General features: G+C 33.2%; 2 protein-coding genes across 4 annotated transcripts; one reads left to right on the top strand and one right to left on the bottom strand.

Annotated features, from left to right (window-relative positions):
- Positions 1-3202: 3202 nt before the first annotated feature.
- Positions 3203-10381, top strand: LOC121261183 (signal peptide peptidase). 3 transcript variants are annotated; one of them, XM_041163415.1, is made up of 12 exons: positions 3203-3270; positions 3450-3579; positions 4569-4684; positions 4781-4932; positions 5078-5163; positions 5973-6100; positions 6245-6295; positions 7529-7615; positions 7868-7937; positions 8933-9069; positions 9166-9243; positions 10101-10381. In XM_041163415.1, exons 2-12 carry the CDS (start codon positions 3540-3542, stop codon positions 10161-10163), a joined length of 1008 nt encoding a protein of 335 aa, XP_041019349.1. In that variant the 5' UTR covers positions 3203-3270; positions 3450-3539; the 3' UTR covers positions 10164-10381. The 3 variants fall into 3 exon arrangements, with proteins under 3 accessions (XP_041019349.1, XP_041019348.1, XP_041019347.1); XM_041163414.1 differs by having other exon boundaries at positions 3203-3302; XM_041163413.1 differs by having other exon boundaries at positions 3203-3307.
- Positions 10382-16635: 6254 nt separating this feature from the next.
- LOC121260307 (ATP-dependent DNA helicase PIF2-like) lies at positions 16636-18832 on the bottom strand. The gene is made up of 2 exons (XM_041162131.1): positions 17673-18832; positions 16636-16675 (listed from the first exon to the last, which is right to left on the bottom strand). Exons 1-2 carry the CDS (start codon positions 18830-18832, stop codon positions 16636-16638), a joined length of 1200 nt encoding a protein of 399 aa, XP_041018065.1.
- Between the last annotated feature and the right edge of the window lie 508 nt (positions 18833-19340).

The following is a 19340-nucleotide window of genomic DNA, read 5'->3' as shown; positions in this document are numbered from 1 at the left end:
TTAGTATGTGTCGCGTAATTTTTTTAAAAATAAATAAATATAAGATTTACATAAAAAAATAATTTTTTAATCAGTTCCACTACATGCAAGCGGGTTTGCGCATGTCCAAGACGTTCCGCCACATCAGTTTTGTATTTAAAAAAAAAAAGTAAAACGGAAAATGCAATAACGCGACGAAGAAGAGCATAGTTTCGTTCCAATCATTCAACATCCTAGATCTGATTAGGTTCCAGTCGTCTCCCTCCCATTACCAGCATTTTTCTTGTATTTCAAGTTGCATGGTTAGATTCTTGGAACTAACTCCAACCTACTTGGGCGAAGTCCTCGATGCTGATCTTCCCGGTTTGTAAAAATTACTTTATTTAAATTTATTTTTACTGAACATGTTTTAATGGTGGACTATAACATTGTTAGACTTAGATTATTCTAAACTTGTAATGTTGATTAAACTAATCTTAGTCAACGCTCTATGTTAGTATTTTTGTTTCATGAGTATTATTTGGATTTTGTATTCGGTTTCTTGGTTTGCTGGTTGTGTTTAGACATGTCTATATTATATTCATCAAAGTTAATTTTGTCATCAATCCACCAAAGGGAGATATTGTAGATGCTAAAGTTTAGTTATGACTAGATGACTAAGATGATAAGTTTAAATATGACTAGGTAACTAAAATGGTAGACTTCATCTTATATTGGGATTTATATTTTGAATGAATGTAAAATAATTTGAGTTTATCTAAGATTATTTTGATATTATCTAGAGGTTGTTACAAAATGTTTTAGATAAGTCAAAACTGTAGAAGTCGAGTCTCAAGAGATAGATATTTTTCAGAGAAGAGTTGAATGTGAAACTCCCAATGCTGAAAAGATAAATATCAGGCGCAGTAAGTTGTCAACATAATCTATCAATAGAGTTTCACCGTGACTTGGAAACTGCTTCCAAAAATATATTTAAACTGTCCTACCAGTTAAGATCTGTAAAGATTCAGTTATGAATAAAATGCTTTCTAGTGCATATTTTGATGAGAAAATTCATTGAAGAATTTTCATATTGTTTCTCTCAAAAAGTGTGAACGTTGATCCAAGATTGCGATAGCGTGATCTTAATTCAATCATTGGAGTTTCAGAGAAAAGCCAATATTTGAAGATAGTCAGAGGTTCTGACTGCTATTGCGGTAGAGGCAAACGGGTTGTTTGTCGTGTCAAGTAAGAGAGTCAATTAACAAGAGTTTTGTAATTTGGAACTTAGTTATAATTGATTTTCAAATAATAAAATGTATTTTTCTGGGTTTGACTACCCTGTAGGGTTTTACCTTTAAATAATTTTTTAAAAGGTTTTCCTTTGTTACCAATCTTGTTGTTACTCAATTTATTTTATATTATTGCTTAATTATTAAATAATTGCATGATTGATGAATAACCAATTTGCTTAGTGAATTGGTAGGACATTGTATTAAAATACAGGGACATTTAGGTAATTTCAAACATTAATATTAAGTTATTAATATAAACTTAATTTTGAGAAGAACAAGCATTAGAAGAACTAGCGCTCAAGTCTCAACTTATGCAACGCCATATGTGTAAATGGAAAATCGAAAAAATTGGATTGGATCAGATTGAAACTGAAACAACCAAAAGTTTCAATTTTGGTGATGAGCTGGTCTGTATTGATTTTTAAAATTTCAAAATCGGTATATATCGGTTAAGTTTTAAAATTTGTCTAAAATCGAATCAGGTACACCCCTTATCCTTTTTTTTAAGGTAAACGATTGTTATTTATTCATTAGAGAAACTTATATCCATGACCGGATACATGCAGAGATATTCTCATATCAATCATTACCTCATAAACTAGTCAATGCATTTGAAACTCCACTAGTACATTATTTCTTTTTGTGATTGGTCCGGTCTTCATTATTGCTAATACTCTCTACAAGCAAATGTCCATGAGATAGCACTCTATCTAAACAGAGACTCAACCTCACCGTTCATAGAAAGATAAAATTCAACTTCTATAGAAAAACGTCAAAGAGACAAACTCATTTTTTTATTTTTACTAAACAATAAGGAAAATAGTAAGATAAATGCGAAAAATGATGGATTACAGTTTGGACCACATCCGGTAAACTTTGGATTCTATGACGGCTCGTGAAGGCAATATGCTAGTCTCTTCTCAGACACAAGAGTCAAATCTAAAAGATCTGATGGTGGCGATGTTGGTAATCCAGCACATGTGGCGAGAAAAACTTCTGGAAGGGGTGACACGTGAGGACCATGCACAGTTGTGAGTAGCGCGCAAGGACCACACACGGTATTTTTACAAAATCGCCACTATCTTTCTAACGATTTGCGACCTGTGAGTCTTCTTGTGCTAGATGTATATCTCAAGGGTTGCCAAAAATTGTAGATCTATATTTTTTGACCTTGAATGAAATAAAAAAAAAACTACTTTGATAGACAAAGAGAATAGATGGAGAAATGAGGGAATGAGAGAGAAGGAGGAGAAACCTCCTCCTCCACCGAAAATTAGATCTGGAAGCTTTTAGAGAGAGAGAGAGAGAGAGAGAGAGATTGCCCTAGGACCTCTTTTTTTTCTCTCGTTGAATGAGTTGAAGACGAATTTGTTTCATTTGTATATTAAAGGGCAAGCATATACGGTAGATATATGGAAGTTATGCTCAGAGCCGAAGACCATTTAATAAAATTGTTTATCCTTTATACTTTGAAACATTATAATAAAATTGTTTGTCTAAAAAAAGTGCAAAGGACTTTGGTTGATAAATGGATCGATAGACCATTTAATATCATCATTTGCATTAATTTTACCCATGTTTTCTAATCATATAGAACAAGCCGTAAATACTAGACACATTTCCAAATCCGCCCATTCTACAAGTCTAGCTAGTGACTAGTCTTGGGAAGGGGAAAGATTTTCTCGAGCCTGACGTGGTTGAATCTTATTGGGGGTGCAGACCTCAAATTACGTGGCTACATATAAATTAGCCAAATTCCTCGTCAAGTATCTGACAGCGTTCCTTACAGCTTCCTCTCATCAAGCCACCATGGGAACCAATAGAACGTAGCCACGTTTCAAAAGTCTAATTCCGCTGCTTCTGATTCTCACAAAACTCTCACAAAACTCCAATAGTAATTGATCGTCACCGAAGTCTATGTAACAGCTAGGGATATTCGTCGGCCCTCTAACCCTATTTAAAACTGCAGATTATCAAAATCTGAATCTCTTCTCCGATCTGCGAGGGAAGCGAATAGGTAGAAGATATCCGTGCTGTTGCCGACGAATTGTACAGTATTTATTTGTTTCGATTTTCTTAAAGTGTATTTTCGGTTCAAGTATTGAAATATTGCGTCTTCGTTCCGAAACTCAATTATTTCGAGCAACAAGTAGGATAAATCTGGCTAATACTAAAGCTTTTCGAGTTTTTTTGTAGGTTTGTGATCGCAGAGGAATCTGTACTGGGAGATTTTTGATAATTGATCGGGATTTTTAGTCACGCTTGTGATTTTAGATTCAGATAACGATGAAAAACGTTGAGCGATTGGCGAATGTAGCTTTAGCAGGTTAGCTTTTATTTGTACTGTTTCGCGACATTAGTGAAATCCCATTTTGTGGAATTGCACATTGCTTGTTCGACGTTGTTCAAACTTTCACGAATTCAAGGCTCCCTAGAATGATGCTGTTTGCGTAAAATGAAAAGTTCCAATGGTACTTGAGTGAATACCTTTTCCATGAGAAATGGACAGTGCGCAAAGTTTTTGAGAATTTGCGTTTGTCTGTACACCTTCTATATACTGGCTACAAACTGGGGGGGGGGGGGGGGGGGGGGGATCCGTATGGAAGAAATTACGTTCTAATTTGTGGAAAATCATGTGGCGTCTATGTGTTTCAGCCAACAGCCTACCCCTATTTGTAGCATTAGGTAGCAATTGATCTTTCAAGATACTTACTTCCTAAAACCCCCAATGTTTAATCCCAAGGGGTTGACCTAAGTGGCGAAGGCCTTGGTCTTGGGGTATCATTCCCTTCAAGGTCCAAGGTTCAACACCTCATAAGTGCAAACAATCCTTTAGGGCCACACCCCTAGTGAAAAGTTAGCGATTTAACCAATTTCGTATAGGGAAACTTCCGAGGGTGCACTGCACGGGACTGGAGTTTACTCTACAGGGGTGGGTCTGAGGGGCCATGCCTTGGAGAGGTTTCCTGACATTTAAAAGAAAAAAAAAAAAAAAAAAGAAAGCCCAATGTTTATTTTATTGAGTCTCGTCCAATGGTTATATTTGTTTTATGAGTTTGATGTGGTAGCCGATTGTCCCTGAATGTTGCTGGAGATTTTATTTCGTATTACAAGCTCTATGTTGTTGCATGTTTCTAATTCCCTGGAGACATTGAGGCCAGTGGTCTTTGGACGAAATGGAATATCCTCTCACCCTTACCAAGGGGTGGAGGATGGACAGGGCTCACCTTTATATGCTTTATGTGTGTATAGAAAGATGCACCAGAGATATGGGGCTTGACCTATGTAATTTAATTCATTAATTTTTGAATACAGGTTTAACTTTAGCACCACTTGTTGTTAAAGTGGATCCAAACCTAAATGTTGTTTTGACGGCTTGCCTTACTGTTTATGTGGGTTGCTACAGATCTGTTAAGCCAACTCCACCTTCTGTAAGTAAAGCAGTGCTAATCTTCATCATCTTCTACGTCTATAGTTTTGTTCTCTAGACCAATCTTACCTGAAATATATTGTGTATATCTATGCAGGAGACAATGTCCAATGAGCATGCCATGCGTTTCCCTTTTGTTGGAAGTGCAATGCTGTTATCACTCTTTTTGCTTTTCAAGTTTCTATCTAAGGACTTGGTCAATGCTGTATTAACGTGTTACTTCTTTGTGCTTGGGATCGTTGCACTTTCGTATGTTTTTTTTTTTCCATATGGGATTGTTTAGCATGATTAAAATAGTTGGTTTATATTTGTTTGCTTCATTATCTTATATATTCTATACTTATAAAAAAAATTATCTCATATAATCCTTTTTTTTTTCTTTTCACTTTGTCAGGGCGACATTGTTACCTGCTATTAAGCGTTATCTGCCAGAGCATTGGAATCAGGACATTATAACCTGGCGTTTTCCATATTTCCACTGTATGTGTTGTTTCTGTGGATTTTACATCTGCTAATTTTTGCTGCAAATCTTCACATGAACTTTGAAGTCCAACTTTTCCATATATATCAGCTCAATCTGTTATCTTAAATCATTTTCAGATTGTTTCAACTAAATATGATACTTCTGCGACTTACCTAAAAAAAAAGAATGATACTTCTGCAACTTGATAGACAACACAAGTGCTCACATATTGTTGTTCTGCTGATGGTTTAGATATATAACTGGGCCATACCCGTTAACTAAATATATATAACTTTTAAAATCCAATATATTTGAGGTTTGATGATGGATTATCGTTATTTCTCAATTTTCCTTCACAATATTTTGTCAGTTTGCTTTCAATTAAGTTCTAAGATGGAAAGTTTTGCTGGTCTAAACGAAAGTGCATAATACACTAATATCTCAAGAGTTACACCTTGCATGCACGTCATTTCAAGCTAGGCCAACCTTTCTAAAGCTTTTGTTTGCTTTCTTACAATATATTGGACACAATCTCAATTCAAACAAGAAAGAGAATTATGTCTGAGAAAGCAGGAGTTTTATGCTCTGTGAATTAAATGCATTTACTTGGTCAATTCTGAAAATATTTTTTCTTTTGAAACTTTTTAACTGCTATGTGCCTCTTAGTCAAGTATATAATGATTTTTTGTGTCCTAAGGCACGTAAACCATCATGTTAAAGTATTATATTGGTTTTCTGCTCCTCTGCATTTTTCGTTTGATCTAGTTGACATTATCTTGGTTGTATTATGCAGAATGATATTTTTCCTTGCACCTTTCTTACACAGCTTTGGACATTGAGTTCACAAAATCTCAGATCATTGCTGCAATCCCTGGCACCTTTTTCTGCGCATGGTATGCTTCACAGAAGCATTGGCTTGCTAACAATATACTGGGACTTGCTTTCTGCATACAGGTTTGCTAGCATCCTTTTGAATGAAACCTTTTTGTTGCTAGTGTCTCTATTCAATAAAATGCAAAAATTCTGTCATTGAGCTGCTTTTATATATTGTGTCTACTGTCAATATGATTTGAAAGGTTTCGTTTTTGTTATTTGCAGGGAATTGAAATGCTTTCTCTTGGGTCTTTCAAGACTGGCGCTATCCTTTTGGTAAGAATTAGGACTTATGGAATTGATACCAATCTTTCTGCTGAAACTGAAGCACAGAATTATGTTTTTCTTGCCATCCAGTGCTTCCTGCATGCTGCTGCATTAGGATGAACTACAAATATAATTGATAGTATGAAACAAACTTAAAAAAAAAAAGATCTTTGAATTTCATTTAGAAGAGGAACCTTACAAAGATCGTATTGATTCTTATCAAAGAAGGCAATTATTTTTTATTATTTCCCCTAGAATTACTTTTTATTTAAACTGTTGTTTGACCGTATCCATTGTTTGTTTTCTACTGTGATATATATCAGATATTTGCACACATCACACTCACATATCAGTCATTGCTATGGGTGGTCTTAATATTTCCTTATTTTACTTTAGGTTATATGATTGTCAAGCGACTAGTGGTGTTCTCGAATAGGTTTCTGTATTTGCTTGACTTGATTTGTTGTCCTAGGAAAGATCTATAGATATGTTCACTCTCTCCACCACCACTTGCTATAACAATAGACTTTTACTTTCAGACTATAGACATTGTGATTGCATCATTTCAATTTACACAGTTTCAGACCTCTTGTACGATTCTGCTTCTCTCTGTCTTCCTCTGTCCCCACTAACTGCATCCTGCTGGGCCCTCTTTTTCACCTATTCTTTTATTAGGAAGTGCGTGCTTTCCTAGTTTCAGTTTAGTTGTATTCCTAATACGCCCTTTCTGATATAAGAATGTGAAACTCTTTCCTTTTTATTTGAGTGAAGAAACATTCTTCTGTCATTCTGTACTTGGCTTTAAAAGGCTTAGATTCAAACAAACAAAAAAAAACTTTTTTTTGCCATAAGAACCTCAAAAATGATCTGTTCGACTGTTCTACATTTTGATCATACATTGCTAGGAATGCCTCTCTCTCTCTCTCTCTCTCTCTCTCTCTCTCTCTCTCTCTCTCTCTCTCGTGACACCTAATATATCATAGCTCATTTCATCCTGACAGGTTTTCTGCGTTGTTGCCTTTTCATCTTCTTATCCCTCTAGGAAGATATGTATTTATGTCTAACTTACGGAAATATTTGGAGTTCCCAACTTCCTAGATATAATATTTTGTGAATATTCTTTCTATTGTAGGTCGTCTGACCTTCCTGAAATGTTTATTACCTGTACCTTAAGCATGCAATTAATGTGATCTGGTCAACTTTCTGTATATGTATGACTTTTCCCATCTTCATCTTTTACAGGCTGGACTTTTTGTATATGATATTTTCTGGGTTTTCTTCACTCCAGTGATGGTTAGTGTTGCAAAATCTTTTGATGCTCCCATAAAGGTAAACAATCCCTCTTAATTGAAATTTATGTGTGCGCTGTTCAAGTTCATTTTTGTCTTTTGAATTCTGCATGTTGTGTTCCACAATTGGATAATTATTATTTATTTTTTACAAGTAATTAAACACACAATTGGATAATTGACATATGATGGTCCTTAATTCATTCTCTCTTCTTCTTCTTCTTTTTTTTTTTTTTGGATAAGTGGCGCTGTCTATCATTCTGATCGCACATTTCATTCAATTTATCTGCAGCTTTTGTTTCCCACAGCAGATTCTGCTCGACCATTCTCCATGCTTGGACTTGGTGACATTGTAATCCCTGGTAAGATTGGGACCTTTAGACTTATTAAAAAAAAAAAAAAAGATTGGGACCTTTAGTTGATGTGTCTGCCACTTTATCGTCTTTGAAGATCAATGGTTTGTTCGTATGTTGTTTGTGATTTTGCTAATAGAGACATTCTTAAGGGTTCATGTGATTATGTGATATCAGGGGGATGCCTTCATTGTTGCTGTGACCTTGTGCATTTCCTTTTTAATACCATTTTAAGGAGGATGTTGTATATCAAGTGGCCCATTATCTTGATGCAGATATCTTCCCTGTTTCTGGGATTTGTCTCTCAAAATCATGTGCAACATTTACCAGCTACATCACTTCTAGTGTCATCTTGAGGTTTTTGTGTTCAAGGCGCACGTAGAATTATTGACTAGATAGTACCGAAATGTGTCCTTTATACTTTATGGCACATTTATCAAAGCCTGAGCATTGCATACTTTACTCTCTCTCTCTCTCTCTCTCTCTCTCTCTCTCTACCTTATTCTTTGGGTAGTGGAGGGAGATTGTTCAGCTGAAAAGTAATAACTACTGCTTTCATCTAGGACTTTATTGGATAGATTTTGCCTTCTTTTAGTTATAACCAATAATTGCCATACATTCTATCTTCAAGGTGAGGACTGAGGAGAGACTGTCTTCTACTCTGGGCGGACCAATATTTTGACACATTTATCTTAATTTAAGATTTTTTTGTTATTAATTATTTAAAGAAAGATTACTTATTAATAAAATATTTGAAGAAATATTTTTTTTTCTTTTGTTATAATGGATAAGATTGATGGATCATCGAAATGTTGATGATGAAGTATGAAATTAGACAATCATTTTGGAAGAAAAAATGAAGTCTGGACATGACTCCTGTACCACGGTTACATTTCTGTGGAGTTGCTCTTTGGACAGCTATTTAAATGTGAACTTTTAGCGTGTATAGCTTACCGGATTGTATTCTGCATGCCTGTATATATGATTGTGGTTTCCCCCATTAGGTATTTTTGTAGCATTGGCTTTGCGATTTGATGTGTCTAGAGGGAGGGACAGCCAGTATTTTAGGAGTGCTTTCATGGGTTACACTGCCGGGGTGGTGCTTACAATACTTGTCATGAACTGGTTCCAGGCTGCACAGGTGACTATTGCACGATCCTCTTTAATGTATCCATCTTTATATATACTTGTTGGGCAAACGTGATCGTCACATTTTTTTTCTTACTGTACTTTTCAGCCTGCCCTTCTGTATATTGTACCTGCTGTTATTGGATTTTTGGCTGCTCATTGCATATGGAATGGCGAAGTCAAGCCGGTTTGTTCATCGCCCTTACATTTTCCATTATCTGCACTAAATTTTCTCCTTCAGTTCAGTTCTACTAATGCAATTAATTTTATAATTACATGTACGTAAAATAGAATGAGAAAGTTTTGCCGTAGAACCCATATAAAATCTAACCAGTGTCCTAGGGAATGATCACAGCAGAATGCTACAAAGAGTAATAATATACGCACAACACATTGTACAATACATTGCACAATAATGTTATAAAATGAGGATATTTTTGTAAAATTATGTTATTTTTATAAGATGTTTTACAAAAATACCTCGTTTAAAACATAATTGTGTAAAGTGTTGTGTAAATCATTTTCCTTTTTTTTATTAGGAGAAAGCCGGTTTGGTCTCAAAGACGCTGTCAAGTATGTCGGGATTTAATCATGCATATTAATTGTCTAGAGTTTATGCATCTGCTTTGTTGATCAACAATGGCAGTAGTTGTGCCTGCTATTTTCTTGACTAAGGCCCTGTTGAAACGGTTTCACAGATGGTCTCATCTCATCTGAATATCTAAATATTTTTCAATTTTTAATTTTTAATTTTTTCATCTAATCAATACAACTCTCCAAATTTCAAACAAAAAATAAAAAATAATTCAACTTTTTTAAATTTCAAAACAAAATTATATTACAAAATTATATTCTAATAATATTTTAATTTTATAATATTTTTATTTAATTTTTTTCTCATCTTTTAAAATTTTATAAAATGTTTTAACTCAAACTATTTTACAATTATTTACGAATTATATTATTATTATTTATAATTTTTTCATCTCATCTATTTGTCTAATCAAAAGAGTCTTAAGATTCTCTTTTTGTCATCCTGTGCAGTTGTTGGAGTTTGACGAGTCTAAGGCTGCGAATTCATCGAAAGAAAGCAAGAAGGTCGAATGAGTTGGAAAGCTCTTGGTCTCCACTTTTATTTCTCTGAGGACCCCAAATACATTTAAACCTTAGCCGTGGCTAACTTGTGCAACTGCACTCAGCTGTAACATGTTTTTGGGATTAAGGAAGAAATAATATCTTACCAACCGATAACTATACACTATATAGCCGTTTGTAAGTTTCTTTCTTTACTAGCCCTAAATACAACCGAATTTTGAATTTCTTTTTTTATCTATAGAGCCCCCCACACCCCCCCGCCGCGGCCGCCGCTGCCGCTTGGGGTCTTTTGAGCAACATCTCCCACTTCTATTGCCTCTTTCCTTTCGTCTCTTTTAATCGATCTAATCTCTCTCCTGACCTTGTTGGAGTTATCTGGGAAATGTCTTGGGAATGGAAAAGATTTTCTGATTCGTATTTCCATGTCTATAGCGTTGCACACAGGTGCTACCTGTGATAACTAACGAATGAAAAACGGTTGCATATAAAGAATTGGACTGACTTTGCATGCATAGCGTGTGGTCTGATTGCATCGATCGGTGTCGTGTGAAAGTTGAGTCGGTGACTCGCAATTGGGAAGTAGATGGCGGCGTTGTACCCTGTTGCAAAACCCTTGCTTTTGACTTTTGAGGCTCCAGATTGCATCCAAATAAGCATCGTTTCAATGTGTAATTACTTTTAGACAATTTACCAAAGATTAGTATCAATCGGCCCACTGGAGCGTATGTCGCGCTTAAACGCATAAAGAAAGTCCTAGTTGATATTCTTCCATTATTATTATTTTTTTTCTCTCTTTCTCGACGTCAGTTATATATCCACATCACATGCGGACCACATTATTACAAGATCATCGTCTGTAAGGCTGCTGATCGGTGGTCGCACCTCGAGAAATAAAAGTTGTTGGATTACTTGTTGCAGATTATTATATGATACTCTTAATTTAATCGCCTTTTTTTTTTTCTAAGCAAAAGGAAGAGGTGGGATGATCAGCTTAGTAATCCTTCCGAAGCGTAATCACAGGAGGTCTTTTTTGCTGTAGAATGTTCGATTTGAGTCATAATTACTATCTTAAGGGCAAGTTTGTCACTACAGTACCTTCAAAGTATTCAGCTAATCCAAAACCCATCTTATGACCTAAATGTCAAATTTTACTACTACAAATAGATTCAATTTATATCCTAACTTGAACTCTTAATCTCGAAGTCATAAAATATCAACTCATACCAATCGGACTATCACTTTGATAGAAGTTTAAGTTGAAACCGGCAGCTTGGAAACAGTTAAACCCTCAACCGGCTTAGCAGGTTAATTTATTGAGGTTACCAGTTGCCTACCCTCCCATGCTAAGAGATTGTTGATCAATGCTATTCGGACTCGATGAGAATTTTTATCAAAACATCTTTCAGTACGTAGGATGTAATTGAGAGCGACTTACATTGAAATAGCTGGAGTTTAGTCCCCTTTTTTAAGAGAGATAGGAAAAAAAAAAAAAAAAAAAAAAAAAAAAAAAACTCACTTGGAAGGACTTGAGTATAAATTCAAAAATAACGTCGGCAGATGGATACTCCAAGTTTAATTAATTATGTGTGATTTTAATGATTGTGGCCAAACTTTGACTAAAAAGAATGTTCAATTAGGCTCATTGGGATAGGAAAACATATTAACTCAATTAATCACATCTCATCATTATAATTTTTTTATACAATAATCAATTCAATTTTTTCAAATTTTAATTCAATTTTTTCAAATCTCAAAATATTATTAATATTGAAAAATAATATTATAACAATATTTTATTTAACTTTTAACTTTTATCTAAAACTATCTCATTTCATCTCTCTATCCAAACTGAGGCTTAGTCAAATGCTACTGTTCAAACTTGACGCAAAGCACCAGCAGCTCACCGTCTTCAGTCGCCCTTCTTATTTTATGAAACTTTCGTTCTTAGGCTAATCTCAACTGTCCATACATTCATTTATACTTATTGTTAATGTCGTGTTTTGCACACCTTTGAGCTAAGTTCCGACAACTCAAGTATGAGCCTTGTACAAAGTAGAAAAGAGTATGACTTTGAGAGGGCGGCCTCAGGGCCAAGTAACCTCCGATGTCAAAATTAGTAAATATTCTTGGAGTGTAGTAAATAAACAAGAAAGTCTATGGATTAGAGAGAGTTTTTTGGTACCTAAAACTTGCTATTTGTATCGTGTCTGGAGAGAATGCAGATAGTCTTTTTTCCAAAAAGTTCGTGCTTCTCTTTTTGTGTCTTTTGTCAGAATTTTTTTAATGTGACATGGCTATGTGCGGCTTCATAAATCTAGCATGTGACTTAATCAATAACGTCATTAATGCGGAGGGGTTTCTTAACCCCTGATCTGACTTATATGAGTTGTAGATGACCTGATGCCACTGAATCGATTGTCTTCCATGTTTTCTGTACATTTTGTGCATATACTGTTTTCTAGGGCAATCGCAGTGTATCAAGTTGATCTATCTTGTTGATTGTACGACGTCACTCTCTGGCTAACGTTTTGTTCCTTGCTTGGATATGAAACTCTTTGGATTGAGTTTCTGGGTTGTGCCTTTTTTTAAAGAGAAAAATACCATTACACATATGAATAATAATATATATAAATTTAAAATGTACAAATTTTATCCATATTTTTTATATAAAAAATAAATAAATCTTATTATAACCATGGAATTCGCATTTTTAAAAAAAACTTGCATAACTCATAGATCACATTTTTATACACACACGAGATAAGCATTCAAGCGTCCCTCGTATTAGTGGTTGGGTAGATTCCAAATCAGCCGAAAGTACAAATGAATTGATTTGTTGGTGAATACGCATTGGGTCGGCAATGAGAAATGGTCCATCGTCAGAAAAGGACGTCTCGGCGAGAAAAGGGTTGGAAAGTTTGGAAAGTCTGGAAGTGAAATTATAATCAATGCGAGCACTGTGCACTATACGGAAAGGCGCAATCCGAGCTGGTTGACACTATCTATTAATAATGAATAATGCTGGACAACCTTCTCACATCATACTTTTTAAAATTTTTTTTAGTTTATTCTTTTAAAAACAAATAAATTCTTCTATTTATTATTTCTATATTAAATATATAATAAATAAATAATAAAAATTAAAAAAAATGATGTATGAAAGTTGTGTGAATAGTAAAAAATTATGTAAATTTTTTCATTAATAATTAAATTATAATGCAATCATGCCCTTAACTTAACCCCTCGATTGTTAGCTTTGAACATTAAGCATGCATATCTGGTGATCTTATTTCTTCTGGTCCACATGCATTGAATGCCATTTGAACTCCTCCTCCATTGGGATTCCCTCTGACGACTACTACTCATAATGCCAACTACAATAATATTTGCCCTTTTTATTTTAATACATGAGTTGAAATAAAAATTTAAACTAAAATAAAATATTATTATAATATTTTTTAATATTATTTTTATTTAAAAATATTAAAAAATTAATTTTTTATTTTATTTTATATAAAAATTAAAAAAATATAATAATAAATTAAATTAAATTAAGAAATTTTGTAAAAATAAACGAGTACGTTGGTCTTCAATCTCAAGCACCATCAAAATAAAATGGCATGCCAGTGGCCGATTAAAATAAGGAAAATGATTTACTGATAATATTTTGTTTTTTATAAAATATTTTATAAAAATAACATAATTTTATAAAAATACCTATCATTTAACATATTATTGTACAATGTATTGTACAAAATGTTGTGGGTATATCATTACTCTTAATATAATTGATATCTCTTTGTCTCGCATACAATAAAATAAAAAGAAAAATTTTATATACTATACTATTATTCTATTTTTATTCTATTGAGTATGATGTGACATATTTATCATCATTAAATAATCATTTATTATATTTTTTTATCATCTAATAGTAATGAATATGTCACATATTATTTATTATGATCAAAATAGAATGAAAATGTAATGTATGACATTATTAAATAAAAATAATAATAATGTAGATTGATGCATTTATTGCTGCAGGACGACATAGCCACAATCCAATAAATAAACACATATATTGAAAAATTAAATGGACGTAAGTCTAATAAATCATTCATCATGCATATTACATTTTTTCATTATTTCATGCCCACCATAACTCAAAGGAAAAATATGATTTGTATTGATTTTCTATTTTATTTTAATTCATAATTTCGTTTTAATAACCAATTACTAGTAGTGAATTTACGTGCGATGCACGTTTGCTCTGTATTAAATTATTCTAAAATATAAACATCTAGTGTAGAAGAAAAGAATTTAATGATAAGGTCTATGAAGATAATATAATTAATTGTTTAAGCAAACTATGATTGTTTAAGGTCTCTGATAAATGATTTAAACAAACTATATGTTTAAGCAAGTCTGGAAAGTGAATATTACATAATTGTTTCTTTCGTTACTGAAAGTAAAGTTTGCTGGTTATGGATTCAAAGTGGTGTATTCTCGTCATTTACAGCATTTATGGAGAGAACATTGAAGTTTTTGTGACGTTGTTTTTGGAGTTGATCTAAATCTGCACCCAATTGTCTGATTTATTTTTTGGTTGAACATAATTTTGTAATATTTTGGATATATGGTAAATGTTCCTGTATGGTGAATAAATATAATGTAAAAGATATTTTTGATAACTTCCTATTTGAATATCTAAGATTAAATGTTTTTAAAATACAAATTGGAATATGAATAAGTTAGTTACCTCTCCTGTATGTTCTATTAGTTCGATTGCTGTGCAACCCAGAGCTTCTTCTGCAATTTGACCGAACATGACAGCCCCTAGTCGTCCATTACCATCATCAACTTCGATGTAAGCTCGACAGCTATATAAACAAACTATATTTTTTAGTCTGAATGATTAAGCAATAATTTAAATATAACATAAAATTGATTAAAGAAACATTTACGACGTAAAATATGAATATAACATATATACCGTGGTTGTGCATTGCTCATGTATTTGCAATGATAACATTGAAATTTTTCATTTTGTTCATATTCAGTCCCCTTCTTACACCCAATGCAGGACATGTAGAAGAATATTTGATGGAGATCAATCACACAAATAGTTGCTTTAATCCAAAATTTTACTTTCTGCATTAATTTTGGAACAGATATATGTTTTTAATGGTTGTAAATAGTATGTAGCCTTAAGATAAGGTTATATTTATTTTGAAAAGGCATGTGTAAAATTTTTAGAAGGTAATATATATAAAGAAAAAAAAGTTTAAGAAGACCGTAGAAATGTACCGTCATTGGTTGTAGTGATTTAAGAAAACCAGCAAGATCATCAAGCTTAATTATGTCTTTCATGTCAACATTTGATGTCGATGCTGATGCTGATGCCGTTGTATGATGTAGATTTTTTTCGACGATTTCTTCAAGCAGTGCATGATTAAGCATCGTCCTAAATATTTTTAGAATAATTTAAAATGAATGAGAGAAATCATGGAGGAAAAGATATAAAAGAAAAAAAAATTTTAGAGCTAGTTGGTGAATATATATTTTGTGTATATATTTTAGAAATTTGTAATATAATATAGAATGTTTAAGTTTTTATTGTAGGTACAGATTATTTATATATATAATAAAGTAAGAAAGAATTATCATTGACATAATGGAGTTGCAGCAGGGATGACATGATTTAAGGTAAATACACTTGTTGGTTGAGATGAAAGAGAAAGACCTATATTATAAAGAAAAGAAATTTGTTAGTAGATAATAACATTCTATTTTTAATAAATGTTGATATTATAAGTTGTGTAATATACCATTGTATGAACCGACTTTTAAACGTGTTGCGAGTAGAATTGGCTTAGCTTCAATAATATCAGAGATTGCTCGGCATTCACCATCCACAAATCGACTCCACATAGTTAACCATATAGGCATTAGGCTGTAAAATTTAAGAGAAAGTATTTAAAAGTGTAGTATGATGAAATAATATTGAAAACAAGGTAGTTAAAGAATTTATTAATATCACATATATAGTTGATAAATCTTCTTTACCTCTTGTCGATAACATATATTTCTTGAATTTTTGTTGGCCCATGTATTGAGGTAATTTCTCTAGGAGGTTTCATGTATATTGCGATCGCCAGAATAGCTGTCCAATTATGTTGAATTTTTTTTTTTTGTGAAAACTGAATAAGAGTATCAAGAAGTACGTTAAATATATTGATGTGATATTTACCTATTTCAGTTTCAGCGTCTTTGTAGTCATGCAGATTGGTGAATGGGATAATATCATATTCTGGTGGTTGTAATTCCACTTCGTCATCTAGAATGTTTTCGATGATTGTTCTTGAATTTAAGATCCACTAGTATTCATATGCTTCAATTCTATGCTTGGGATCTAAAGGCATAACATAAGCATTACTAATGTAGTAAGACCGGAATATGTGTAACATGTCATTACGTAGGTCTATATCTTTGCCAAAAATTGTTGCTTGTAGTCGGTTGCCCTGCATAATATTGTATAAATGAATAGTTATTTGCATTCAATTGATTAGAAAATAGTATTTATTAAATATATATATAAGATTTAATTTGAGAATATAGTTAGAATGAATCTATGTTGTAAGGGGAAAACATATATATTTTGAATATATCATGTGAAATAATACAATGTAAATATTAAATATGTTTTTGCAAGTATGATATTGATGTCAATGTGTTACCTCAGGGTCTATCAATGTCAGATTTTGATATTTTGTTGGTGAATGTTGTGCAGTACGTTTGGGTGATTTGTCTGACACAATCATCTTGATGCTCCAATTTCTTGTACTTGGAGTAATGTTTTTAATTGATGTATAGACAGTCCGCATGTTGAAGCCTACTTATGAATTAAGAGAAAGAAATATTAGTCCAAACAATTGAATTTAAATAAAACAATTTTAATAAAAGAATAATAAGAAGTTGTGAAAATTACATAGTGGAAAAACAAATTGTATTTAATTGAGAGGTATATATTGAAATTCGATTACTCACAGAAGTTTATGATGGATATGCTAGTGTTAGTAATTCTCTATAAACAATATTATTTGTTTCAGCTTCTTCACAATCATGAGTTGATACTGGTCTTATAAGAACTTTTACTGAAGCATAAATTTTGGCTCTTGACAATGCTACATATAGTTGGCCATGACAAAATACAGGTTGAGGCAAGTATACACAAACAAAATCTAATGTCTGCCCTTGTGCTTTATTTATTGTCATCGCAAAACTTAATCTGATAGGAAATTGTGTTATTTTGAATGGAAAACCACTATTATCGTCTGCATTTGGCAAGAAAGGAATCCTTGATATGAAAACTCTTTTTCCGGTGTGGTGACCAACTGCAATTTCAGCATCAATGATATTTTGTTCAAAGTTGCGACAAATAAGACGTGTTCCGTTGCATAAACCTTCTGAAGGATTGACATTTCTGAGTAACATGATAGGACAATTTTTTTTAGTAACAATTCATGGGGTGGAAGTCCATTTGGTGTTAATGTGTTTAAGAAATCCTCCATGATGCCTTGTTCTGATGTATCAATCGTTTCATCGAAACTATAGTATTGTGTAACTGTACTAGGAAATCTTTGAATAAGTATTGTATTTATCTCATCGACGGAGTTGTTCTTTGGTGTCAATATAGCTCGATTTGTCATTTCGGATAAATTTTCTGAATAACTGCCAATATCCTGGAAGACCGCATCGATCAGATCATCTAAAGACTCCACATCATTTTTGTAAGGAATGAGCATTTCATTGGGAATTTTGATCTTATTCTCAATTGTGATTGGTGTTGTTCCATTTCCGACCTGAAGTAAATAATTTGAGAAGTTTGGATCGAATCTTGCTCGCATATTTTCACTCAACCTAATCTTAGTTAAAGTGGACCATAAATATGACGATGCTAAACTAGCATTAACTTCTTCTTGTCTTGTGCCTTTACGAATCACAGGTAAGACTTGATGAAAATCTCCACCGAATACGATAATTTTTCCACCAAATGGTAATCTTGAATCAGTTATGTCTCGTAACATTTTATCCAATGCTTGCATACATTCTTTTCTAGATATAGGTGCTTCATCCCATATGATTAACTTTGCAAGACGTAACATTTTGGCAAGAGCACCTTGTTTGCTTACACAACAAGTACTATTTTTGTCAAGATCTAATGGAATTTTGAAGCGTGAATGTGCTGTTCGACCCCCAGGTAAAATAGATGCAGCAACACCAGACGATGCAGTTGCAAGAGCAATTAAGTTTCTTGATCTCACTGTAGCGAGAAGTGCTTTATATAAGAATGTTTTCCCTGTTCCACCAGGACCATCAATGAAGAATGCACCAGATTCATTTAGAAGGACTTTCTGTAAAATTGATTCATATGCATGTTGTTGTTCAGGATTAAGACTCATCGAAGCCATAAGATCTTCTTCTGGTATCAAAACTGCAAATTCATCATTTATTTCCCTAGATTCAGTTTCATTCTGATCAAAAGAAACATCATGTTCTATTAAATGGAACATGTTTATGTCTTTTCCCATCGATTCAAGTGTAGAAGAGATGCTTCGTAAGACTTTTGTCCTAATATCTGCTGATGTTGCAACACTTGTTTGGAAATCGCTTGACATATCTTGTTCAAAATATTCCCAAAGTTCTCTAGGATTTGTTGGGTTACAATATACTAAAATTGTTGCAAATAACCGTCTTAAACTGTATGGTATTTGGTATAAGGAAGCCTCTTGCATACAATCTTGCAAACTGGAATCTCTTTGTAACAAACCATGCAATGTAGCTGCTTCACGAAAGGTTGATGCAGTGACATTGCCAACTGTTTTGATGTGGTCAAATGATAAAGGGACTCTTATATGATTTAACAATATTCGTAAGTAATACCTTTCACCTTCGAATGGACTTGCTGTAACAATGCGGCCTATAACAGTTTTCTTCTTTCTTGGAGTCCATATTTTGTGTTGTTGGTTCCAAACAAAAGCTTCAGGAAATTCTTTGTACAGTAGTTTTCGTGCATTTTCATTAGCTTGATTTGTTGAAAAGAATTCAGTCAACATTGATTTTGCCGTAAAATCAGATCTCAGAACATTGTTAAGGTCGTTATGTGCATGAAAAGCTACCAGATGT

Source organism: Juglans microcarpa x Juglans regia, chromosome 4D (assembly GCF_004785595.1).
Source record: "Juglans microcarpa x Juglans regia isolate MS1-56 chromosome 4D, Jm3101_v1.0, whole genome shotgun sequence".
NCBI classification, from domain to species: Eukaryota; Viridiplantae; Streptophyta; class Magnoliopsida; order Fagales; family Juglandaceae; genus Juglans; species Juglans microcarpa x Juglans regia.
Note: the sequence above shows the minus strand (reverse complement) of the source record. Positions and strands in the feature narration are given on the sequence as shown.

Excerpts from the sequence above, each read along its gene's own strand:
- LOC121260307 (XM_041162131.1), bottom strand. The coding sequence starts at position 18,832 with ATGTCAAGCGATTTCCAAACAAGTGTTGCAACATCAGCAGATATTAGG. Across the intron at positions 16,676-17,672 it reads GGACTTCCACCCCATGAATT|GGCAACCGACTACAAGCAAC; the intron begins GTTACTAAAAAA and ends AATATTATGCAG.
- LOC121261183 (XM_041163415.1), top strand. The coding sequence starts at position 3,540 with ATGAAAAACGTTGAGCGATTGGCGAATGTAGCTTTAGCAG. Across the intron at positions 3,580-4,568 it reads GGCGAATGTAGCTTTAGCAG|GTTTAACTTTAGCACCACTT; the intron begins GTTAGCTTTTAT and ends TTTTGAATACAG. Across the intron at positions 9,244-10,100 it reads GGAATGGCGAAGTCAAGCCG|TTGTTGGAGTTTGACGAGTC; the intron begins GTTTGTTCATCG and ends CATCCTGTGCAG.